Source organism: Ascaphus truei, chromosome 1 (genome assembly GCF_040206685.1).
Source record: "Ascaphus truei isolate aAscTru1 chromosome 1, aAscTru1.hap1, whole genome shotgun sequence".
Lineage (NCBI taxonomy): Eukaryota > Metazoa > Chordata > Amphibia > Anura > Ascaphidae > Ascaphus > Ascaphus truei.
Window position 1 is genome coordinate 521571624 of NC_134483.1, and position 26692 is coordinate 521598315.

At 43.9% G+C, this 26692-nt stretch overlaps 1 protein-coding gene and 1 pseudogene across 1 annotated transcript in view; one reads left to right on the plus strand and one right to left on the minus strand.

The window, feature by feature from the left end:
- The window catches only part of SMYD1 (SET and MYND domain containing 1), a 39810-nt gene that overhangs the window by 7471 nt on the left and 5647 nt on the right, over positions 1–26692 (plus strand). The window contains exons 2-8 of the mRNA XM_075571905.1: positions 13049–13225; positions 14573–14786; positions 15330–15460; positions 18626–18664; positions 21349–21541; positions 22486–22578; positions 26245–26408. Of these exons, the coding sequence (XP_075428020.1) occupies positions 13049–13225; positions 14573–14786; positions 15330–15460; positions 18626–18664; positions 21349–21541; positions 22486–22578; positions 26245–26408 (1011 nt within the window). The remainder of the gene's footprint in view (positions 1–13048; positions 13226–14572; positions 14787–15329; positions 15461–18625; positions 18665–21348; positions 21542–22485; positions 22579–26244; positions 26409–26692) is intronic.
- Positions 9265–9383, minus strand: LOC142472688 (5S ribosomal RNA; annotated as a pseudogene).

Below are 26692 nucleotides of genomic sequence, written 5' to 3' on the forward strand. Positions count from 1 at the left end.
AGGGCAATGGCGCTGGAGGCGGTGACCATAGGATCGCCATAGTCCATCATTGTGTCTCTGAGTCGGGCGATGCCACGACCGGTAGGTACTCTCTTACTGTCTCTTGCTGGAGCGTGCCTGGCTCCTCACTTAGCCACTTGGGCCTTAAATTTCTCGAACTCCTCTTCTAGCCCGGCTCTCTTCAGCGAGGCAATCAAGGCTTCCGGGCCTCGGCTCCATGTTGACCCGGAAGTGACGTCATCGTTGGTCATCGCAGTGTCTCCATCCGCCTCTTGATCCCGCACCGGAAGTACGTCGATCACCGGAAGAGGCGGCGGTGGACCATCAGTGTCGCGGACGGGCAGGTAGGCCTCAAGCCTCTCTCTCTCCACAGGTTCCTCCTTCACCTGGCGGGAATAAGGGGGTGGTGGAGTCCTCTTACCGCTCCGCTGCCTTGCGATGCTCTGCGGTTTCGCCGGAGCCATCTCGGGTCCCATCTCCGCTGCACTGGGAGTCGCCACGGCCGTGGGATTTCTACACGGTTCAGGCCGCACCAGCGTTCGCCGTCGGGGGGTCTCCGGACTCGTCTGCTCCATCTTGGGGGGAAGTGGAATCTGTTCTTTACAGCTGGGGTGGTCCGCCGGCTGGCGCATCACCACCGATGACAGGCTGTCTCTCTCATCATCCGACGAGGACGGCAATGGCACCTCCACTGGGGAGCCACATCTGGTCCTTCCTGCACCGCCAGTGGGTATAGGTACGAAACGGGCCCGCTCCGGTACCTCCACTGCGGTCGCGCTCTCCTCCGTCGGAGCACATCTTAGTAGCTGGGCCTGGATCCCTACCGCAGGGGTGATATATGGGACCAGGGCAGCCTTTGCATCCGCCTCCTCCACTTCGATCAGCGTTGCTGGAGAAGCATCTCGCGGGGTCACTATCGCAGGGTATGGCTCGATATGCCAGAGGTAAAAAATGCCACACTGTTGGCACCGCGCTGTAGTACTTGGGGCTGGTTCCAGTAACCTGCATTGGACGCACAGGCACCGCAGATACTCACGGCCATCAACCTCCACAACCAGGAAGCCTCCTTGAAGCTGATAAGTGTTCATGCTTAGGTCAGCCATCTTTTGCGCAGGGGTTGATTTAATCAGCTTGCTGGTTTGACAAATAGCTCCTTCTCCGTCACCAGTCAAGCAAAACTGAGGTTCCTCAGTCTCACTTCCTGTCCCTCCTTCCGCTGGGGAGGACCGTTGTGATCTGTTCTCGGCGTGCCCCCTCCCTCTGGTGGATGGTAGAGGCGGGGCACTCTTTCTCTTTGGGTGATGTGGGCTCGTCCTTTGGCCAGTCACTGCACAGGTGGGCACGGCTTCAGCTTTCGCGCCGGTCCCTTCTTTTAGCTGGGTTTCTGGTTTTGGCGCCAAACCCTTGCACATCTCTCGCCACATTTCTCGCGCTGCCTGCTTGCACGCAGCACGTACGCGATCTAGGCTTGGCGGGAGTCGCCATTTTGGATCGGCTGCAACACGCGTTGCAGTGAATGGCATCACAGTCGCCATTTTAACCTCCTCCATGCCCCGCAGAGCACATATACATCTTGCCACCATCTTTAGTGAGCCCTCTAAGCCCATGGTAGCGCTACTTTCAGTGCCTATAGTGCCACTCGTGCCTAGGTACTTACTGCTCTCAATGGTGCTCTAACCAGTGAATATAACGCATGGCATACCCCAGGCTAGGCAGAACTCTCTCCTTGTACACCGCACTCGCTGATGGTTCATTACAAGCACTCTGTGGTGTGTTTTCTGGATACTGGATAGTGTACTTGAACTTTCCTATAGTACTTTGGCGTCAACCTACTTTTGGCCACTCATGGTGCAGCCCCTATGCTGAAGTCCCTGTACCATGTTAACCATCCTACCCCCACAGGAATCCTACACTATCTGCCTCAAGGCGACTAGAACAGCTATAGCCAAGTGTACCCAAATTTACATCACCCTCTTAGGGCACCTAGGGTGTACTGTGCGATAGGACAGTCTCTCCCGACTACCCCTAGTCTCCAAAAATGCCCATCCTTCTGGAGCACTTGCTCTGAAAGTGTACATACTACTTTCAGCTCTGCTTCGCTGAAAACCTGTCCTGATTATCTCAGCAGCGCCTCCAACTGTAACCCATGGACCCCCACCCAATCGCAGATCAGGTCCCCTAAGGTGTTCTGTGGTCTGGCTACATGTCTCGGTGTGGTGCATACCTGCTGGCAACAGGAGGGCCTGAGTCTCCAGCGATGACACGGGGGACAACAGGACAGGTTTCTGGGGTGAATGCCTTTGTTCTTTTTCTACTGGTGCAGTGCCTCCATCTGTAGTAGGCCCCAGGGATAAGGGGTGGAATCGATACCGCAGAATCCCCTCCCAGGGATGAGAGATTCCAATCTCACACAATACAGTAGGTATTTTATAATTAGCAGCAGCTCTTAATTTCTCTCTCTCTCTTTGCAGCATACAATCAGGTATCACATTGGAAACAGCAGCCAGCTGTACTCCTGTAGGATGTCCCTGCTCTGGGCCTTAGGAGCACCCAGAGTGGGGCTAGCTCTTCCCTTACCCCCTAGGCAGAGTAAGAGGTATTTGGTCCACCTATACTGTAACTCACTATCAGCTCTACTCATCTCCTGGCTAACTAACTCTCTTGAGCTCTATACTTAGACTCTCTCTAATCACTTTACTTCCCTAACTCTAAATAGGAAGTGCACTGCTCTTTATGATTTCAGCAGGCACCGCCCCTGTGTCTCTTGATTGGACACAGGGTCAGGTGACCTACCTTCACCAATCAGAGCAAGTGCTTGAAGTGGGGGAAACCCATGATAACTCCTGACAACCTGCCCTTACTAGGGATTACTGCACAGGAGGAGGATAGAAATATAGCCCCTAATCTTACCAGGGCTACATACTCTTAATAAAAGTTTACCATTGCGCTGAAATGCTAGGGTCCAGGAAGATATTTTGGTAAAGTAGTTTGCAGGGAATTAGTTTCTCTAGATGGTTTACATTGTATTGTATGTCTTTATTTATATAGCGCCAAAAATGTACTCAGCGCTTCACAAAGAATACAGTACAGGGAATTATAATAATACAATAAGCGCAGCAAAATCAGACAATAGGAAAGGAAATCCCTGCCCCGAAGAGCTTACAATCTAAGTGGTATGTTGGGAGACTTTCAGAGACAGCAGGTGGGGGGATACGTGCTGTAGATGGCTGCGCTTGGCTACAATGGGTGGTAGGAGTGACTGTGGGTTTGGGACAATAGCCATGAGTGCAGGCTATAGGGATGCTTGATTTGTGCAGCGAGTTTTAAGGCTGGTCAGTATTAAATGACCATTTGCAGGGAATTAGGTGGCAGGGAGGTGTGGGTGAGATCAGGTGTGTATGTCTGGGTCCAGGTTTAGGAGAGATCCCCGGCATTTAAAATAAATGCTGGGGATCGCATGAGGCCTCTGTAACTTTTATTTACCTTCCCTTCCAGTGATGCGTCTCCATGGCAACCTGGCGTCAAATGACGCCGTGGGGTTACGTGACGTCGCGTTGCCATGAATTATCAAGAGAAACCCTCTTCTTATAAATTACTACACTATTCTGCCCCTCCTTAAATCTCAGCCCTAATTACTCGCTACTTACCTGCCCGACTCTTGCGTTCTGCTCAAGGATGTCTTCTGTCTACTCCTTTTGTATCTAAAGCCCTTTCTCACTCACTGCCCCACACCTCTGGAATACGCTTCCCTTCAATATCCGACTGGCACACTCTCTCTACACTTTAACGACCTATTTAAAAACACACCTCTTTAATGAAGCATATAGGTAGCTCCACTGGCTTATACTATACATCTCATATGCACTGAACTTAACCCCTTGCAGAGGCACTTAGCAGAACACCTCCTTTCTGTCTCTGTAAATTGTCCCCCCTTCCCACTTAGATTGTAAGCTCTTCGGGGCAGGGACACCTTTTCCTCTTGTTTTACAGTATGTCTGAAGTGCTTATTCCAATTGTGTTATAATATTATGCCATGTGTATTACTGCTGTAACCTGGATGGTGATATATAAATAAAGATATACATACTAGATATTCATGAGAATATCAGCATTGAAGTATTGTACTAATATATTTTTTGTCACATTGGATGTAGCATTGGGCATTTCTGTCTTTTGTTGTATACATTTGGCCGCGCTCAGTAGCGCTCCTTTTGACACTAATATATAACATGATGTGGTGGGTTTTGGGGTTTCTTGAGCTTGCTGGGGTTGTGTGCTTATTAATGTAATTTGCAGCTGGTATCAGTGGTTTGGATGTTAGTGGACCCTCCTCCCAGGGTTTAAGCTCGCCCCTCCCCACTTTCTAAGTTAGCAGGTCTTTTTCATGTTCCTGTGCAGGACAGACCCACTGTGGTCATTCTCCCTCCCACAGAGGTAAATGGGAATTTTACCAGGGAGTGTTGGGACCTGCAAATGTGGTTGTGCCTTGGCGTGGCTTGCAGGCTTATAAAGCTTTGGCCAAAGGGTTTCATTAAATAACCCTTACTCATGAGAATATCAGCATTGAAGTATTGCACTAATATATTTTTAGTCACATTGGATGTGTGCACACCCCCAGGAAGAAGATCCCTCTGGGGATCGAAACGTCAGATTTTTGTGTCTGTTTCAATACATTATTTTGCTGATTTACCTCTGAGTGCTGCTGTCTCTCTTTGCTGTTCTGCTGCCCTGCTGGATGGTAACGTACTCTTTACATTATTTATGGGTCTAGCACCAGGCCTTTCTGGTAATCTACATTGGAGTGTTTGCTGCTTTTTTACCTATCTATATGTAACCAGGTCCCCCGCTGTGGTGATGGGCCCCCCCCCTCGCGACACTCACCGAGGTAGTAGCCGCTTGTGGGGAGATGCGGGGGTGTATGCGCGGATAGCGCGACTCCTTGCAGGAACCGGTTGGCAAGGACCCCGTCGGACGCGTTGCTAGGGCCCTGTCGGGTCCCGGTGCAGGGCGCCGCCATAGGCGATTGCGCACGCATGCGCAGAGGACATTCCGGAGGGTGGGGGCCGAGGAGGGAGCAGCGCCTCTTCTCTGCGAGCGGGCCGGTTGCCGGGGACGCGATCGGGCCGTCGCTAAGGCCGCGGTCGCGTCTCTAAGGTCCCGGCAGCCGGCGAAGAGGGCGCCGCCATTACCCAGCCAGTCGCGCATGCGCAAGGGAGCCTTGGGAGTGTAGGAACAGGCCAGGGAGATCGCGCATGCGCGAGAGGGGGGACGACAAAGCCCGCGAAGCCCTAGCCTACCAGGGAAGGCTCTTGAAGAGGACTACAAGTCCCATGAGCCCCAGCAGCGCCCGTGACGCCAGGGAGCCAATAGGGCTGAAGAATCTCCCTGGAGAGAAGATTGATACATTTCGCGGGCAGAGAGCACATTGGCAGTTGGTGACCGGAGCAGCTAGGGGAAGGAGGTAGGGTGCAGGAGTCAGTGACTCTCTGCACTAGGCCAGCAATTCCCCTAGGCCCCAGATAGCCCTGAGTCACCCTAGTTGAGTGTGGTAGGGACAGGCCCTAGGTTAGGGACCCTGCCCCATTAGCTATTCGCTAGTTAGGGATCCAGCGGATGCTGTGCTTCCCGTCACGAGGCTTGGGCTTAAGCCATGGCCGTTAAGAGAGCTGGACTATCTTCAAGAAGGCCAAGCAAGCCGGGACTCGGCCTGCTGGCAGCAGTCAGATCCTCGCCAAGGTATAGACGGTGCGGAGCTGTGGTGCTATTATCCACGCCGGAATTCACCCCACGCGTAGGAGGATATCCCGGCGACCCAATCCCCGTGGTATAGCAGCACCCGTGGCTGGAGCCCGGGCAGGTAACCCACAACCTCACATGCACCAACAAGGCCTATCATCAGACATAGTGACTGCGCAGTCATACACACACTGGTATAGGAATTGGGAGTGCGAGACATTGGGCTGGGTTTACTGGACACGGGGTGGGATCCCTCTGTGATGGTGTTAGCGTCCGCCGTGACGCATATGGGGTTAGCGTCCGCCGTGGCGCTTAAGGTGTTAGCGTCCGCCGTGATGCATAAAGTGTGTGCACCCGCCGTGGTGCAAGTTAGCGTTAGCGTCCTGCGAGACGCCGTAGTCAGGTTACCCTTAGCGAGGGATACTTGTTGCTATGTGTTGATGTTACCCGTTTTCTGTGCATGTTAGTAAAGGCATTAGTTATTATCCAATCTGTAGTACGTGGTTATTGTGTATTGTCCTGCGAGGAACCACTTCCCCTATAGTGGGATCCATCGCAGGTGGAGGCGCTGTACCGAGTAAGTTGTTGTCCATAGCATTGTGATTGCCCCAGGTTCCCTTAGCGGAAGCTCAGCCCTCCTGTGAACCAACAGGTACCGCACCACACACATATGGTAACGTTGCATGTTTCTCCGCTCCCACAGTATAATCTGCGATCGGGGGGGAAACCCGTTACATATCTATATATATATAGATATATATGTAACGGGTATTCCCCCACCCAATCGCATATAGAGTGTATGTGAGGGGGAACCTATATGTTACCAGGTGTGGTGCGTTATACCTGTCAGGCCCACAGGAGGTCTGAGCCTCCGCTAGTGAGAGCCTGGGGTGAATCTCTGGAACGTTTCTTGTCAGCGCCTCCACCTATGTGAGATTCTAGGAGTGTAGAATGGCCCTCACATAGGAACATCCATAATGTAACCAGCCCACACCAAAGGTTATGGCTAAAAGGGTTTACTATATGGCAAATAACACAACATAACATACTTCAACAATATGACATTGACAGTGTCCCTCTATAACACTAATAGGCACAACTACCCGGTCACCACGCAGGGCTTTGTACCCCACATGTTAGATCAATAGTCCCAAATGTCCCACAATACCCCAAATGAGTGACTGTTGGTAAAGTTGGTGCACTTATAGATACCTGCCCGGGCACACGTCCGTTCCCGGGTGTAAAGCTCTTCAAAAAGGGTCTGACGCAGGAACAGGAATCCGCCTCCGCGTGAGGTGTCTCCCTCGTGGAGCGTCGCACCCACAGAATGTCTCTTGTAGTAGAGCCTGTCTGAGCCCAGACGCAGGCCGCGATCACTGAGTGCAACTGGCACCGGTGATATCACACAGAACTGGGTACTATAGAAATCAAACCCCCCCTTGCACTGAAAGGGGCCTTTCCTGAAACTGCCAACTAATTGCTGTGGCTGCACTGCAAGCCACACTGTCTTTTCTTGTCAGAGCACACAGCACTGCAGCTGTGTCAGTGACAAGACTCAGATTCAGATTAGGGCAGGTTCCCTACCTAAGGGGCCTTCCCTATGAACTTACCCACTAACCTAGTGGGGAGTGGGGCCTACCTGGGCCTGGGGTTTCTCTGGCCTAGTACAGCAGAGCCCTGCTCTGTTTACACTACCTTCCCCAATCTCTTCCTGGATCCAACTGACAAAACCCTGTCTGCACACAACATTGTTATAACTTTGCAGCATGAGAAGCTGCCAGCTCTATTGGCTTCAATGCTGCCTGTGACCAGGGTGAAAGTGCAGTCCCCAGAGACTGCTGGGAATTGTAGTTCTTGGTACAGCTCTTTCCTATGGGGACCGCGTGCGCAATCTTTACTGCGCATGTCTGAAGCTGTAATGGCCGCCGCTACTCTTAACTGAGCATGCGCAACTTCAAAGAGCTCTTGCACACATGTAATGGCAACCTCTATGCTTGCCAAACTCTGTGCATTGCACGGCACAGGCGCGAACACCCGCGCCAACCTCAACATGGCCACCGCGATTGCGCTGCTTACGCGCAAGCCTCCGCACATGTGCGAACACATTAAACAGGGCGGCGTCCTGCCGCAGCTGCCACCGGGAGCCCCCGGGAACGCGCTCGCCCCCGCAGCAGCACACACGCAAGGGGGAAAGAAACCTGCAGAAAGGGGGACCGGAGGGACCCTGGCTACATATATATACAGATAGAGCACAGCTGCCACTCCAAGCAAAAGAGTCAAATCATTAGGTGCATGTTCCATAAGACAAGTATATGCAACAGATTGCGTTCCCAGCAGGGAAATCAAAGAAGCAGCACTCAGTAGTATGTAGCAAAAAGATTGTATTCAAACAACATGACAGCACATGTGTAAACCAACGTTTCGGTCCACTAAGGACCTTCTTCAGGGAATCCTTAGTGGACCGAAACGTTTGTTTACACATGTGCTGTCATGTTGTTTGAATACAATCTTTTTGCTACATATTACTGAGTGCTGTTTCTTTGCTTTCCCTGCTGGGAAGGCAATCTGTTGCATATAGATATGTATAGATAGATATATATGATGTGGTGGGTTTTGGAGGTTTCTTGAGCTTGCTGGGATTGTGTGCTTATTTTAAACTGCTATCTCAATGCATTATGGTTGAGACTAGTCTGACAATAACATACAGTCAGGTTGGCATTACTGGATAATGCTACATCAGTCGACAATTTTAGGCCCAGTTCGACAAAGCTCCGTTAGCTCTGACTTAGTGAGGCGTTACTTGTTAAGTGCTAACGGGTATCTTTAAAGCTCACTAACGCAGTATTAAGTGCTGTTTTCAGATGCAAAATTACCCTTTCATTGGCTACTGTATAATGGACTTTAGTGCTATTGATATGTAAAAGAGGTGTTCTTTCTAAGGCTGAGCTCAGACAGAAGGTGATGCGACATGCGCACGTCCGTCGCAAATTTGGGTTGTTTGAAAACTCCACCAGCGGCAAAGTGCAGCGTTGTTGCTACGACATTTTGCCGGCACAGCCCAAATTGAAATTTGGGGTTACAGTCGCGTGACGCGAGCTGGTTCTGCCAATAAAGGAGAACCAGCTCTGTGACGCGTTCATTACACGCCCCCGCCACGCCCCCAAACGCCGCGATCTACCTCCTGCAGTTTGAGCACAGATCGCTGTGCTGCAGGAGCGAGTGGCGGGGGCGCGAACACTAGCAAGTTGCCGTAGCAGCCTGTCTGAGCGAGCCCTTACAATGCCTACCCACTGAGCTCTGTTAAAGCTAACGCATGGATATAATGATGCGTTACTTGAGAGAGCGCGAGAGAGTCCCAAGTGCTAATATTTCTCCCCCCACCCCCCTCCCGCCCCACAGACCTTCAAACAACACATGGAAAGATACCTATACACAAAGAGGAGTGCACCTGAGTTGCCAGGGATATATGCTAATAGGAGTAATTTAAATATATATAAAAAGCTAACAATGTCTGAAAAAATCTATATAGGAAAACAAAAAATACTGTTCCCAAGCAGTCACCCATTCAAGTACTAACCACGCTCGATGTTGCTTAACTTTGGTGATCGAATGAGAACCTGTGTGTTCAACATGGTATGGATGTTGCCAACAAAATTATTAATATTTTGTAATATAACGCAAAGCGTTAGGTAATGATTATAAGACCGCAATGTGGTTGTATAAAAAAAACCTGACAAATTGGGTAGATACTTATAATACTTATATAATATTATCTTCCTACAGATTGCTTCAGCAAAGCGTCGATACTATTGCGAGTGATGGTACCGCTGATTAACTTGCATTCCCGAAATAATTCTTAAACAGTCTTACTCCAACCAGAATGCTTCCTCATGAACTGAAACTTAAAGTAGGAGCTGTTATCATGCTCCTTAGGCCTCGTCCATGGTTGATGCTTGCTGGCGGAGGCGTGCTGAGGCGCGCTCCCGCTCAGCACTGAGCCCCTACAGCCGCAATTAGAGCGGCTTTAGTAGGGGCTCGCCTACGCTTCCGCAAGCGCTTGCGGAAGTGTAGGTCGTACCAGAATTTTAGATTTCCCCGCTTGCCGGCGCGCAGGCCCGGTCACGTGAGCAGTTCGCCCAATGAGGGCGAACCAGCTCCGTGACGTCACTGGCCCGCCCCCGACACGCCAGCAGGTAACATGGCCGAGGCCTTAGAAACCTAATGCCATTCATAAGAGTATGTAATGGTACACGACTTAATGTTACTCAAAAACAAACACACATAATCGATGCAAAAGTGATCGGTGCAGCAATCTCAGACACATTACTTCTTCCAAGAATCCTACTCATTCCATCAGACACAAATGTAACATTCAGTTTCAAACTAAAGCAATTTCCCATACGATTGGCTTTTTCAATTCCAATCAATGTCACAAGGAGTGCTTGTAGACATCAGGCTTAGCAATAGTGCCCAAAGTCATGCAGTAGCTGCAAAGGCAAAAAAGATCTTATCTTGCATCAAACGGGCAATGGATGGAAGGGAAGTAAACATAATGATGCCCATTTATAAAGCATTTGTTAGACCACACCTTGAATATGGAGTACAATTTGGGCACCAATCCTAAGAAAAGACATTATGGAACTAGAGAGAGTGCAGTGATGAGCCACCAAATTAATAAAGGAGATGGACAATCTAATTTATGAAGAGAGGCTAGCTATATTAGATTTATTTACATTAGAAAAGAGGCGCCTTAGAGGGGATATGATAACTATATACAAATATATTCAGGGACAGTACAAGGAGCTTTCAAAAGAACTATTCATCCCAAAGGCAGTACAAAGGACTCCGGGACCATCCCTTACGGTTGGAGGAAAGGAGATTTCACCAGCAACAAAGGAAAGGGTTCTTTACAGTAAGGGTAGTTAAAATGTGGAATTTATTACCCCATGGAGAATGTGATGGCAGATACAATAGATTTGTCCAAAAAAAGGTTAGACATATTTTTAGAAAGGAAAGGTATACAGGGATATACCAAATAAGTATACATGGGAAGGATGTTGATCAAGGGAGTAATCAGATTGCCAATTCTTGGAGTCAGGAAGGAATTTATTTTTCCCCTTATGAGATATCTTTGGATGATATGTCACTGGGGTTTTTTGTTTGCCTTCCTCTGGACAAATATGTAAGTATAGATATAAGATAAAGTATCTGTTGTCTAAATTTAGCACAGGTTGAACTTGATGGGCGCATGTCTTTTTTCAACCTCATCTACTAAGTAACTATTTAACTATGTAACAAGGCCAAACTTTTGCTAAAATATTCCTTTACCTACCTAAGCCTGTTTTTAGTCATGGACAATTATATGTTACTCCATCAAGAGTTAGTTCGTTTGATTCACTTAGTGTAGTGTCGGAAAAGAACACAGAAATTGACAACTGCGTGTTTAGAGAAATCTTTGATTAAAAAGTATGAATTAAAAACAGGGTTTAAACAGGGTTTGTGTTACGCAGCTAGTTTAAATATACTTTGCATATCCTGTTAGCATATATCCCAGATATCTCAGGTGTGTGATACATTTTGTGCACGTGTCTCTCTCCCTCTCCAGCAAAACCCATATCTCAGGGTCTGGAGGGAGCTAACGATACCTTTAGATTAGATAAGACAGGTGTGACACGAGGCAGGGCTAATTTAACATGGCGCTAAACCTATACTAAAAGAATCAATAACGGACGCTATTTTCACATATGGTCCTGGAACAGGATTGTGTTTTCTCTGTCTTCAGGCTGCCAGCACTCCTCAGCCAGCTGTTGTAACAATGTTGCGACCCCTTGTGGGTTTCTTGGCTTCAGCCAGTTGCCTTGGCAACCCCTCTGCCTTTTTACCAGGATAGACTGCTCCCCCTCCCCTTGCCAGGTGGTATTGTCCCAGTTAATTTCCCATCAGCCCAGACCAGCATGCTGTATTTTAGTACCAGCAGCCATCCTGAGCAGTCATCTCTCCTATCCTGGTAAAGTGACTGATTTTGACCTCTCCCTATATCCTGCATTTATCCCACTTCCCTCATAGCTCTCCTTCCCCTCCCATGTCCCAGTGTTCCCTCAGTACTTTCCCCCCTTTTTATTTGTATGTTGTTGCCCCAAATAAACACTTCAGCAAGTAAGAAGGTTCCCTTGCTTGATATATGGGATTAAATTAACCTACCTGTCCCTACGCATCTATCAGGGTGTGCTTGGGCCAGAACACATACAGTATAATGAGCTTTGTTGGCTAGTGTTAACTACATAACGGCCGTTAGGGATCTTCATACAGTAACATGACGTTATGAGCCTCGACTTGCTTTGTGGATCAGGCCCATAGTGTTAAATCAGCAATCCATGCCGCGCAATTATTTTTATAATATATTTTAGATACTGTATAATAGCTTTCTACTGTGTTACTCGGCTGCCATCTTGTTTTCTTTACAAGTAAATCTGAAGCTTAATCTCTGATCTGAGAGTAGCGTAGTTCAGCTTTTGAGGACCCCTGGTTCCGTTTTTTTTTAAGGGGATTGCTGCTTAATCCTTTCACTGTTCATGCGTTGTGTTGCTCTGCACTGTGTTGTGTTACAGGCCTATCTGGCAGCGATGGGATTCCATTACTATTGGGGTGATTAAAGACCCAATATCTTCTAAACTGTAAATGGATAGAGAACGTGGACTGGATTGTGGGGGAGACCACATATCTCCTCCCCGCTTTTTCCTTTTCTACTAAATTTCCCAGCTTCCTGGCCTATATCCACCACCTTTTGCTCCTTCTTCTAATTTAGTTGCCTATCTCAGGGGTGAAACCCTTTGTAGCCTGTTGTCTCCCCTGCGATCCAGGTCACCAGCCCTTAAGTTGTTGACGGTTCCCACAATCAGACTGACCTTCCCACTAATAAATAATGTAAACCTTACCCCTTCCTGTCCATGATTTAATCTGTACACGCACACAACTACTATTTTACTTTTTTATTTTATTTGAATGATTATGCTATATATATATATATATATATATATATATATATATATATATATATATATATATATATATATATTAGGATTGTAGTCACTCTGGAACTGAGCAATCCAAAGCAGCTGGTGAAGGGAAAAATAGAAATTCTATTCACGCCATGTAAAAATCTGTCATCCATCTAATGTGTGTTATGTACTTTGCTTGTCTTTGTAAGATTAGCTCTTGCTGTGTGTGCCCACAAAAAGCATTGACAAAGCCAAACAGCAAGGTGTCTGATGGAACAGCCCTCCTTACTAAATGGCACATTATCTCTTTTCAGCTTCACCCACTGCGTGTGTCATACATGCTTTAAGAGGCAAGAAAAACTCCAGCGTTGTGGACAGTGCAAATTTGCCCACTACTGTGATCGAACCTGTCAGAAGGACTCCTGGGTTAATCACAAAACTGAGTGTGCAGCCATCAAGAAGTATGCGAAAGTCCCAAATGAAAACATCAGGTAAGGGATCTCCATCGACTCATTTTCATTCCATCCGGCCAGAACACAAAACAAAACTTAGGTACTAAAAAACAAGCAACAAAAAAATACAATAAAATAATAATAATAATAATACTACATATAAATAATATTATAAAGATGCTATCGCATGCCGATTAAAAGGCAAATATGTAATGAATAGGGAGGAAAAATAGGCCCCCTCAGAAACACTCAGATACCTCAGAGTTGTATACTATAAATATAATAATAATAGTGTATGATAAACGTACTTAGAGCAACCACGCAATGGAAAAAAAAATGATTTATATCTAAAATACAATAAATAATGCAGATGTAAATAATGAAATGTAGCAGCATAAACATTTATCCCCTCCCAGTCATTCCTCCGGCCTCATTCCTGATCATTTCATCATCACTATGTGAAGTTTCGTTTGGTCGCTAAAAAAATTGTGCCGGAACTTAGTTTCTCCACAAAAATATAGGTGACATAATTACAATTATTTTTTTTTTTTACCTTGATAAAATGGACTTTGGACTCTTTAGCAACAAGTCGTGTGCAAGATACCGTGGCATAGCTAGTGTAGGGCCTGATACAAAAAAAGAAAACTGTTTCTCCCTGCCATGGCCACTCTGGTGCCTAAATTCATGTTAAGGCTCAACTCCCCCGGGCTTCTGTCTGGCTATCGCCCCCAAGCGCGGAATGTTGCTTCTTAAAATCACAACTATATTACTTTAGACCAGGGGCGCTCAACTCCAGCCCTCAAGCTCCCCCAACAGGTCAGGTTTTCAGGATACCCCAGCTTCAGCACAGGTGGTTCAATCAGAGGCTCAGTCAAAGCTGAAGCAGGAACTGATTGAACCCCATGTGCTGAAGCAGGGATATCCTAAAAACCTGACCTGTTGGGGGGCTTGAGGGCTGGAGTTGAGCACCCCTGCTGTAGACCATGACTAGTGTAACTGATGGACTCCTTCCTCGTTGCCCCGTTAATCGATCCCTAGTGGTTTCAGGTGCAAGAGAGAGAGACTTGCCCAGTGGATGTGCTCCTACCTGGCTCCATCAGCTTCACTAGGTCGCCCAACCCCGTTCCTGACTGTGCCCCGGAATTAATTTGCATGTAACTTTACACAGTGTGCTTAATGCTTATTGACTTTCCCGCTTACTTGATGGTACTTAAGAGACTGTTCTCTGACTAGCTCCATCAGATTGTAACACAATAGTAACATAGTATGTTAGTACGTACCCTTTTCAATGTCACAGCACATTATGCGTTAAATGTGCAGTTGAGTAGTATATGAGATGGCATGCCTTCTCTGTGTAAATATTTTTCTCTGTTGTGCTGTAACCAGGCTCGCTGCTAGAATTTTATGGAGGATTCAAAGAGAAGGAGGTGGCCTGCCCGAGGGATGTTTAGTCTCCATTGATGATTTGCAGAACCATGTAGACAACTTTGAAGAAGAGGGAAAGAAGGGACTCATGGAAGATGTTCAGAACTTTCTTGACTACTGGCCAACTCAGAGTCAACAGTTTGGCATGCATTACATCTCTCATATCTTCGGAGTGGTATGTATTTGATGGGCCCTTGGGAGGGAAGTCCATGTAGGTTATTTCTGACACACAATCTCTTACACTAATCTGCTATAAGTGACAATAGAAACACTCATTGTAATGGACAGGGGTAGAGATGTGCAAAACAATCACTGACAAGAAATAATTTCCCCTTGCAACTTAACCCACGGTACTCTCTTACAGAACCTCTTATTGTGCCACTGAACCCTCTTACTCTCTTACTCTACCCCTTGCTCTAGAGTTATGAGGTAAGCTTGTAAGAGTTCCTCTGTCCCAAAATTTTAGTTATGTTTCTTTGATACATAAAACTTTTTTTTTTTTTAATGTAACCAACATAATCATTTTGCTTGGGTAATGAAAGCATCAATATCTTCACTAACAGATTAATAACAACATATGCCGGGAGGAGGGGCCTTTGTGGTCAAGAAACCGTGCTGTTTTCTTATAGCATCTGTAACTTTCTAAAAGGTATCACATTTACCTGCATTTTGTTTTTTATTGTTCATAAGAAACCATTCTTCTTCTATGGACTCACAGATAAGCTGCAATGGTTTTACTTTGAGTGACCAACGAGGTCTCCAGGCTGTTGGCGTAGGAATTTTCCCAAACCTCTGTCTTATTAACCATGACTGCTGGCCGAACTGCACTGTTATATTCAACAATGGCAAGTAAGTGCATTATTGTCTAATCTTGCATTACTGGAACAACATGTGACATGTTTTGTTTGCATATACCTGTAGTAAATTTGGTGCCAACTTTATACATTTAATTGTTACGCATCAATCATCAATATCAACCAGCTTTCCTGCTCCCATTTGTGCTTTCTGGTCTTCGTTGGTCTTCCTCGTCATTCCCCTACATGTTTTCGGTAGTTCCGGGTTGTAGGTCTGGGATGGCCCCCCCCCCCTAAGTTCCTACATATGCTCTAGTACTGAGTTTCGTGGTGGGTAACGCTTTAGAAAAAATGTCGAAATAAATAAACATAAGTACAGGTATAATTCAAAATGTCAGTCATTTCTCTTCTTCATGACAAGCCACCTTATGTACTGTATGCAGATATACACATACAAACGATTTTTATTTCTCAATTATACATACATTATAACCATGTTAGTGGTTATAACATGGTTAGTGGGAACACTTTAAAAAGATTTACTAGAGGTCGAGGCCACTGTTCAGGTTAAGTCATATTGGACCCAGTAACTGGTTCTGTTCTTAGCCCTATCCTTGTAAATGCATAGTACTGTGTGGCAGCAACAAAGCCTGTAGTGAGTGGGCTTACGCACCCCTGGCACAACCAATGGACAGAATAACTTCCATGTTCTCAGAACCTTGTCATTGTAGAAGAGGTGTGTGCTCATTAACATGTCCCGTCAGGTGCTATGTACAGTAGAGATTCTAGAGATTCTGGAGTATAAACTCTTGCAAAATGTAGTATCATTTTTCAACTGCAGAGGGTTATTAATTCAACTGTGATAGTACCGATCAGGGCTTCAATAGGAGTTCTCTGATCAGAAAAACAAGCCTTTTACAAAATAAATTAATTAGTATTTGATGGCCCACAATTCAGTTTAGAAATGTTTAAGTCAAACCTTTAACTCGGTGCTACATCACAAGATATATTTACTAAGCGGTGTTAATCCATAAGACGCCTTCTGTGCTGCAAGAGACCCATAAAGGGCCATATTTACTAAGCCGTGTAAGAAGGTGCCTTATGGACTAGCACTTCTTAGTAATGACCTTAAATATGGAAAATATGTTATTTTGTTCAATGTAGTAGAAATATAAGATAATTGTTGTAAAGATCAGTCAGTGGGTGGGGGAGGAAGTCTCTCAATATAAAAACTCCTGCCATAGGGTCACCACTACTAGCTAAAGTCAACAGACCCGTGGGCCACACTTCCAGTACGCGTATTAGTCAATTCCGAGCAAACTTTTGGCCGCATTTTGATGCTGACATCTGTGATGTATAAATATCCTACTATATCCATTAGTGAGTTAGTTCAGCAAATGGTGACAAAGTGAGTTTATAAGCAGTCTTCTTTGGGCACTTATCCCTTGACATTTACATGACATTTCATGCATTGATTTGTCCTCTGATCGGCACGTCCCTGCTAAATGAATAGCTGACAGCTGGTCTTAGCTTGGTTACTGGTGGCTGACAGCATGCAGCAGGTGTTTAGCTTTCTGCCTATGGGAATTCACACGCATTGAAAAGAATGGACTATTTTTACTGATGCATCTCCCAATATAACGCAGGTGTACAGCTGGTGTACAACATTGCAACTTAGGACATTACCCATGTAGTATTGTATTACATCAGAACCAGTGGCCCACTCAATCACAGCGTACAGTGTTTACATGTGATCAACCGTATATTAAAACGCTATATTACAACTCCACCATAATAGTACTTCATTTCCATTTCCTTAAGAAAACTATAGAATAATTCATGAACTAGTAAGCTCACGATATAATGTATTTTAGGATTAATTTATTAAAGGATGAGCCTCTTACCAGCCACTATCAACAGCAATATGTATGGTATATTTCAGAGTATTGTGCTTTTTGCAGTTAAGCTTTTGCGCCCATGCTTGCAAGTATCTTAAGTCTGAAATAATCATTAAAGATTGTACAGTCAGTAATGCGTGGCTCAGGGTTTCACTACTCCACTATTTAGTGAATTTCACTTTTAACATACAGGGGAACTGAAAGGTCAAGACAAACTCACAATGATATATAACAAGCACCCATCCCTTTCTCCATTGATTTGAAACTATTTGCGCTTTGATCAATCTAAAAATGGTTTGCATGGGCAACTGTACCAATATGTTATGAATAAAAGGTATATATCTAGAATGTAAATCAGCTGCTCGTGATGTGTAAGGTTCAGGGCTGACTTTATAAGCATTCAGTGTCAGATATTTAATATCCTACCCGTAACATCAGCATACAGTACATTGTTAGAAACTTAGCGGCAGCAAAAATACATTGGGATGTAAACATTTTTCAAGTGTATCCCAGAAAGGCACGGAGAGATAGACGATTTGTTTTACATGGAGCGTAAGTGCCAGCAATTGGAAGCTGAACTAAAATATATGCGTATTGATGACCAACACATAAACCACAACACCAAGTGTTCTATCTTGTTTATCTGGTGTTATACATTCGAAACCACTTTCTTTCTTGTATTGACACAATAAAATGTGCAGAAATGAATATATTCTAATGTGTGTATATCTTTATTTATATAGCGCCATCCATGTACATAGGGCTTTGCAATACACGTGACATAATATTCCAACACATAATGCGCTTGAGTCTTAAAACAATAGGCATTGGAGTCCCTGCCCCGAAGAGCTTACAATCTAACGATTCTATTAGCATGTTTTAGGCACTCTGGTGCAGGGCTTCCTTATTGCTTGGTGTTAAAGTGTTGCATATTGTAAATTGCTGACAATGCATCACCCTAATTCTGAAAGCCCCAGTTTGGGCGCTTGAGAAGAAGAAGAAGACCAAAGTCCAAAGTGATTTATTTCTCCTCCGGTTTTGGCGTGATTCTGGAGAGGTGAAATAAATCACGTTGACCTGGAACAGACGGCACGCTACTCTTCTTCTTCTTGCTCCCGATACAGATCTTGCTCACCAGAGAGTATATAAGTACTATTCTTATTGTAGAATAGCGCAGGGACATCGTTACTATCATTGCATTCCCACTTGTACTTGTATTCCCATACTGGACCCAGACAAATGACGTTCTTTGTAGGTTGTGACACGTTACAATGGACCTACTTGTACACGTGTGCATTGCAGACTCTTGTTTTGTTTTTCAGTCATGAGGCTGTTAGATCATTGTTTCACACACAGATGAGGTGGGTGGATATCGCAAGCATTGTTTGACCTTGCAGCCCCTCACACTCCCTCCCATGTTGAATCAGTAACTTACATTGGGCTCGGTGCCTGTGACTGCTCTCCATCCTACCCTACATACTTTGGATTCACCTGAGATTGCACATTGTGTGAAATAGATATTAATATTCCTCCTACCAAACCTCACCATCCCATTCTAATCCTCTTTCCCTTCTCTAAGTATTGCACCTCCTGTCTCAATATGTAGTGAGCACTCAAACGGTTATCATGTGTTCTTCATCATCTGAAAGCATGGACTCCCACGTATAATATAGATAATGTTTGCGCACCAAAAGAAATTTGGATAAACCTTGTTCGGTAAACTGTTCCTGATCTACTAATGCACCTTATTAACAGTGAATAGAATACTAAACTTATTAGATAAATATATATGTCTACCATATGATTGTATAAGCTGAATGCTTTAGATCAGGGATGGCCAACTCCAGTCCTCACAGGTCAGGTTTTAAGGATATGCAGTCTTTGACTGCACCACCTGTGCTGAAGCAGGGATATCCTTAAAACCTGACCTGTTGGTGGCCAGTGAGGACAGGAGTTCGCCGCCCCTGTGTTAGATGAATGAGATTTTGCACTTTAATGATGCCAGAGTTAACCAGGAGGATGGTTTGAATCTATGTTTATTTGAAATGCTGACTCACAGCCATGCAAACTTCTATTTGTTTTTTTACTTTTCCCTGCAGAAAGTGTTTAAAAATGTGTTCGTCAAATCTTCCTGTCAAAATGCATTAGTGATTCTTCCTCAAAGTCTCCTGCCTGCAAGGGGTGCAGGAAATGTCCCCAGATTCATTAAAGAAAGAGATTTGATTGCTCTCAGTGGTACTTTTCAATGATGCATCTGGTGCTAGTTTTTGTCCCATTTGCCCCGCAATCTTGCAGCCAGAAAATGTAATTCATGACCCCCATATATTTTCTTTGCTGAATACTCTGCATTGTGTGTGTCCGTTCTGTTTCACTGGCTAGCCCTACCGGCATCATAAAAGAAGATCGTTTGAATGGCATTTGATTGAATGCATGGTTCTGTCTAAGGCCTTGCATAAAACTAAACATGCCTTTTGTGAAGAATATGTTTTGTATTTTTGTTATATCCTTCTAAAGTTGACATTATCAGGGTTGCCAAGTATCTTCTCATGTGTAACCAACAGCTGCCCCGTGTAACAATTGCTGGCCTATGCATCGTACTGTAGCAGGCTGGCCATAGAGACTAAACCAGCTATTTGGACTGTGTAGTTATTCATAGCTAACAGATGGTAGGGTTCAGACTTATAGTATAGGGTTGATTGATCTCCTTTCAATCATAGTGGCTGTGGACGATTAATGTGTAGCAGCAAACCTCATCTATGTCTTCACCTGTCTATTAAAAGTATATTTCCATTGAAAGCAACTTTTGTTTAAGGTGCTTAAAATGAGATTTCAGACAGAATCCTTTCATTAAATATACTGGCAGTCTTAATATGTCATACAGAGGGAGCCAAGCACACCAAAAAATGGGAAAGATAGAATTAATGCAAAAAAAAAGTCATTTAATGATTATACAAGTCTGATGAAGGTGCACCGCACCGAAACGTTGGATACTTTGACTTGTATAGTCGGTGAATTACTTTTTTGCATTAATTCTATCTTTACCATTTGTTGGTGCGCTTGGCTCCCTCTGTATGTTATGCTGTTCCTTGACTAGGATATTTTGCCTGTAACACCCACTTTTTGCTGTTCTTTTTCTCCCAGTCCCCACTACCTAGGGGCATCCCAAGTTGCTTTTTGCTGGTTCCAGTTTTCTTTTTTTAGTCTTAATAAGTCCCAATCATTTAGGATGAATCTCACTCATTGGAAGGAAGGCATAGGACTTCCTGTTGGTAATCTTTTCATCATGTATTTCACGTCGAATCCATATAATTATTCCACTGAAATAGTATACAAAGCCCAAACCTCACTCTGGTGGTCTTTGGTCTTTTTTTGTGACAATGGTTCATTCCACCTCTATAATGTAGTAGAACCATAAACATTGTACCCAAGTAGGTTTAGCTAATCACTCACATAGTCACCTTTCTCTTCTATTCTGGTAAAGTCTAATCTCAAATATAATAGCCACGTTATACTTGTGTGGCAGCAAACCATCTGTAAACCAGGCTACTGAGTGTGAGAAGTATGAATATCAAAGCATCGTAGAAATAAACAATATTTAATATATATGGGGATTTGATCTCATTAGTGCATTATGCTTCTTATATATATATATATATATATATATTGGCAATAGTATTCCTATATATTCTTATATATATTGGCAATAGTATTTCAACGTTTACTGTTTAAACGAATACTTCAAAACGATAAAAGGTACAAAACAAAATACGCATCCTGGACAATTACTGTACTATTAACACCAACTTTGCCTTTGCTCAGAAACGTTCTAACCTAATTACTGATTTGGAGGGCTGGGAATTTTTTGTAACTATGAATGTTTGGAGAAATGATCAGTCCATCGTGTTTATGAGGCATGTATATCCAATTCACAACTAACATTTATAAAATATTTATATCATGTCAATACGTGAAGAACCGTTTCAGGCTCCTTCAGGTCTCCAGCAGGGATGGTTTTGACTCTTGTTTCCTGCTTATTTGATAACAGAATTGAGCTGCGTTCACTTGGTAAAATCAACAAAGGAGAGGAGCTAAGTGTCTCCTATGTAGATTTCCTCAATCTGAGTGAAGATAGAAGGAAGCAGCTGAAGAAACAGTATTACTTTGACTGTACATGTGAGCACTGCACCAAGCGCAGCAAAGATGACTTGTTTTTGGCTATGAAAGAAGGCGAAAGTAAGGTACATTAATATGTGATCGCTGTCCAATGTATGTTTGTGAATGGAGTGATGCTATTTTGTCACTAATTAGAAAGTTCTTACGTGCATAATAAAGTCCCCAGAGCTCATTCATACACTAGATATGGACTTGTGAGCCATGTCATGCTCTTCAATAAGAACGAATATGATGTTTGGCACGGATATTTGTTTCTAAATTTAATGTCTGACAATAAACAGCTTACAAAAGGAACTTTACATATTAGTTATGTCTGGTTAGACTGGAGACAGTATTAATTGGTACTGTGACAATAGAGAGCTGTGGTGCAGGCCAATTTGTTTTTTTGCTAGCGAAGATAGAAAACTCGTTAATGGGGATTTATAATCTTAACATACTTGAATCCATTATGCAGAGCATTATAAAAACCTGCATTATGAACCATACCACTGTAATCTCATTATACCTGCATTACACTAAACCCTAACGCATCATGACTACAAACTGCATTGTAAATAAACATATTTAACATAGCATTCTTACATAGTGTACAAATAGCTTTATGTATTGTACAAGCAAACTTTAATAGTGTTATTATGGGCCTGCTCCTCTTTGTTTCCCTCTATTATCATGGAAAAGTAGGTTCCCGCTGAAAGTATTATTGGGATCAGCTTAAGAAAAGCATATTGGCCTCTTTTGCTAATTACTGACTCATGAATCATGCCCTATTCTCTCCTGCTCCCTCTCTACACAACATATCAAGACTTTCATACGGAACCTGCGTATTGCACTGCCAGACTATTTCACTGAACCAAACTAGGGTATGAAGTAGCATCTACATTGTGCAATCTACCTCCATATGGATAAGTGGATGTAATTGGCTGCAAAAAGTTGACCGGTTTGGAAATTGGCAAGTGTGAAGTCCTTTGTCAAAGGAAATTATATACTGTATTTTCTCTTCTTCTCACAGCCAACGGACAATGAGGTAAAGGAAGTTATACAGTTTTCAAAAGATACCATGGAAAAAATAGACAATGCCCGTTCTGAAGGCGGGTACCATCAGGTGAGTAGAATTACTTTCAGTCTAAGGAAGATGCCACGTGCTTCGCAAAGCAGCGGCAATAACAAACGAAATGCTAACATGACATAGCTTTATTTTAGCAATAATAATGGTGCTATATAAATAAATTGTTTATATCTCTAGCGCCCAACACATATAAATATATGCAAAAGTAAAGGATATATACAACCAGAATCCAAAGATGTGCTCCAATCGGTGAGGAAATCGTTAAATGAAATAAAAACAAACAGAATACATAGCGTATTGTATTCTGTTTGTTTTTATTTCATGTAACGATTTCCTCACCGATTTGAGCACATCTTTGGATTCGCACTACCTGCCAGTCCTGGTTGTATACATCCTTTACTTTTGCATATATTTATATGTGTTGGGTGCCAGAGATATAAACACTTCCTTCACATACTTGTTCCTCTGACCTGGGGGTCAGAGTTATATCACAGGCAGCCGCCTATATTCTTGTATTCCAGAGAATATTAGGCTATTTACATAACACTCGCTTTAGTGATTAGCACTCATATTTTTTAGATCTAGCGCTACCTTACTCCGTTTTCTTACTATATAAATAAAGATATACATACATACAATACTCGTAAGCTATCAATTCACTTGATTTATTTTTGTGTAGAAGGTGAAACAATTGAATTCTATAAAATACAAGGGATGTGTGTATGAGTGAGATGAACATGAGTGTGAATTTAAGGTATATGGTAGGATGGGGTGTTGTGTTGTGACTATGAACTGTGTTGCTTTTCATTCAATCATCATTTTTACACATAATGCATATAAATATTATAGTCTTTAAAGCCCTTTTAACCAAAATTTCCTTCACCGAAGTAGGAAATAATTAATCTTATTAGCCCATTTATAATTGACAAGTAGCACTTATTTTGAGTTAGTATTCATGTTTAAAGAAAGGATTTACAGGTATTGTATTCTTGTATTGTAAATTGTCATAGCGCCATCTACTGTTCACATCTATAATTGAGAGTATGGATGTCACCTTTTTAGCTCATGCTTAGACATGTGCAAACTTGCCCAAGTTCGTATTTTTCCCCCGGAGTTGTTTAAGCCCCAAAATGTTGTTGCTTATGAGTGCCATAAAGTATTTTTGAAAATTCATCCAGAGCCTGAATCATGGGTATCTCTTTACGTGTGGTATAGATCAGTGTTTTGTGAAGTATATACGCTACTGGATACTTTAAATACCTGTACCTCTGGCCAGACCCAACTCCAGGGATGGCCAGCAGGCCTCCGACAGCCAGCGGGCCCGGGACGCTTGTCCCGGCTCTCCCCCCTGTCGGCGGCCCTGTCTACTAGAACAGGAGGCTGAAATACAGTCCCCATGCATGCTCAAGAATAACATGTCTCTCTTTTCCCAACCTTATAAAAAATATGTCTGCATTAAATATCTATCAAGTAGGCACAGATAATGTACACAGATAATTTAGATAAAGTGAAGGGAAACACAAATTTGTCCCTGAAGAAGCTCCTTTGCTGGAGGGAAACGCGCGTTGGACGCGCAATGTTGTCAGTCTCCTACTTGGAGCTGTTTTAATGTAGTGTTTGCAGTCTCCTGGTTCTAACTGTGTAGACCTTGGCTGTTATTCATTTATTTATTTAATTTTATAGGGAGTGTGCCTGCTTTCCTTGCACTTTATGTGAGGCGTTTTCACAGTTTATCACTGTGAATTCACCCCAGCACTGCTGTGTCTGGCAGTTCCATGATGCAGTGTTTGTACCATCATCATCACTGTATGTACCAGCTTTATCACTCAAGCACTCTTACTCTAACACACTAAAGTCTCTATTGTAGTGCGCAGTGCTTGCTAATTTAGCAAGGAAGCTGGATATTTAACCCGTTGGCCACTCACTTGAGAACATCTATATACTCCTACTATTGGTCTCACTGTTGTTCCAGAGGGGCTAACACCCTGACTTTTAGCATCCTCTGTCCTGTATATCCCACCAACATCAAGTGGTTATCTGGGATAGTATGACTTTATAATTGACGACACGGATGCTTGATAGCGTTAATTTAATATATTTTTAATTCACATTACACATTACTTTGGTAATATATGTTTTATGTAAATTTATTAAAAGTTAATTTTTACACTAGTTTGGTGTGCATTTAAGTGAATTCTTTTAGGGGGCACATCCATTTTGTGTTTCCCTTCACTTTTTCTGATTCACTTTTCAGTTCACAGTTTGCACCCATCTCTTGATTACCTTATTTATGTATTTAATTACTTCACTCAATTAGTATGGTCCTGTGATCACCCCCTACTCTGCTGTTTCTCACACAGATAATTTAGCCTGAAACTAATATAATCTGAAGGCTACACACAGTTATAGCACATCTCAGTGACAGAAGTAATAACGGGCACTTGGTGACACTCTCCGCTGAAAATCTATTTTCACTAATTTCCCCCTCTGATATAGGGCTGACAGTGTTCGCAGTGCTGTACATAGAAGTTTGCAGGCACAGTGGTCCCAGACCTGCAGAGCTTACAATCTAATTTTAGTGGCTGAGGCCAGTAGCGGACTTACATTTTTGAAGCTTGTAGGCTCAGGGGCAGCCCTCCTCCCTAACGTAGATACGTCATGATGGCTTGTGACTCGGCGTTGTCATGGCAACACATTGTCCTGTGGCGTTGCATTGTCATGGCAACGCGTAATCGCTGCATCATTTTATGACGCTACAGCAGGGGGCTCACTCTGGAAAAGGTAAGATTCTCTCACACGCACACACATTTCCTCCCCCCAAAATTGCCGCTCTGTGCTATAATGTACTCGACCTTATGGGAAATCCGCCCCTAGCTGAGGCGCAGAGATGGAGTGACTTGCCCAAGGTCATAAAAGGGAGCTTATGACACCTGGCTGATCCAATCACAATATTATAACTCCATTCAGTACACAGTGGGTCTTAGTGTTCCAGTCTTCACTGCAGAGGTCCCCAACTCCAGTCCTCAAGGACCACTACCAGTGCAGGTTTTACGGATACCCCTGCTAGAGCAGAGGTGGATCAGTCAAAATAATTGGGCCGCCTGTGCTAATGAGAGGCTATCCTTAAATCCTGCACTGTTAGCGGTCCTTGAGGATGGAGTTGGGGACCTCTGACTTAGAGGATTATGACCAGGGTCCTAACTTTAATGTCAGTGGGTTAGAAACAGGCTTTTTTCTGTAGGACGGGGCTACTGGTATTGGTCCTTGAAAACACTAGGGGTCATAATTACTTTACTAAGCTGTCTTGCGCAATAAGGCACCTTCTAGCTCTGGAAGAGATTCAAGTTAGTGCGCTGTAAGTTGTCTTCGAGAGTCACAGTGTGCTTTCTGGCAGAATACTGCTTAGTAAGCATGGCCAGAGATATCTAGACTTGCAGCTTTATAAAATGAATAATGATTTTATGAGGTCAGTTGTTCATAGATGTTATTGCATTAGAGTTTGTGATCTTAAAAGTATCTTCTGGTCTTGAAGAAGAGACTTTAATGGGCTCACAAACTCCAATTTGGTTCTCGTGCTTGTCATGAGGAAGTAGACTGCCAGGAGGATATTCTAATCTTGTTGATTAGAAAACTGCATTCTTCAACATCATTTCTTCCAATGATATTCTTTTGAATCGTGCTGTCCCCTCAATTAATACACAGGTGGTAAAACTTTGCCGTGAATGTCTGAAGAGGCAGGAGCCTATCTTGGCAGATACCAACATTTACATGCTAAGGATCTTGAGCATAGCTTCGGAAGTGCTGTCCTACCTGCAGATGTTTGAAGAGGCTGCAGACAACGCAAAGAAGATGGTGGACGGATACCTGTGAGTAAGAAAGGAGAAGTGGAACAGTGACAACTTTTAGGTCTTTATGTGCAGCAGATTGGAAAATGTTATCCTTTTCGCTTCCAGATGCTTCGCCGTCCCCTACGGCAATAAAGAGGTTAAATAGAGAGTATGGCCCGGATACATTGAAGTCCGAATTAATACCGTCCAAAAATATATAAATATGGGCGTCATTACTGTCATTTAAGATAATCATTGCAGTACCCCGAGGATGAGGAGCCACTAAGGTAGCCAACGAGTTTAGGTAGTGTAGTTTTTTTTTA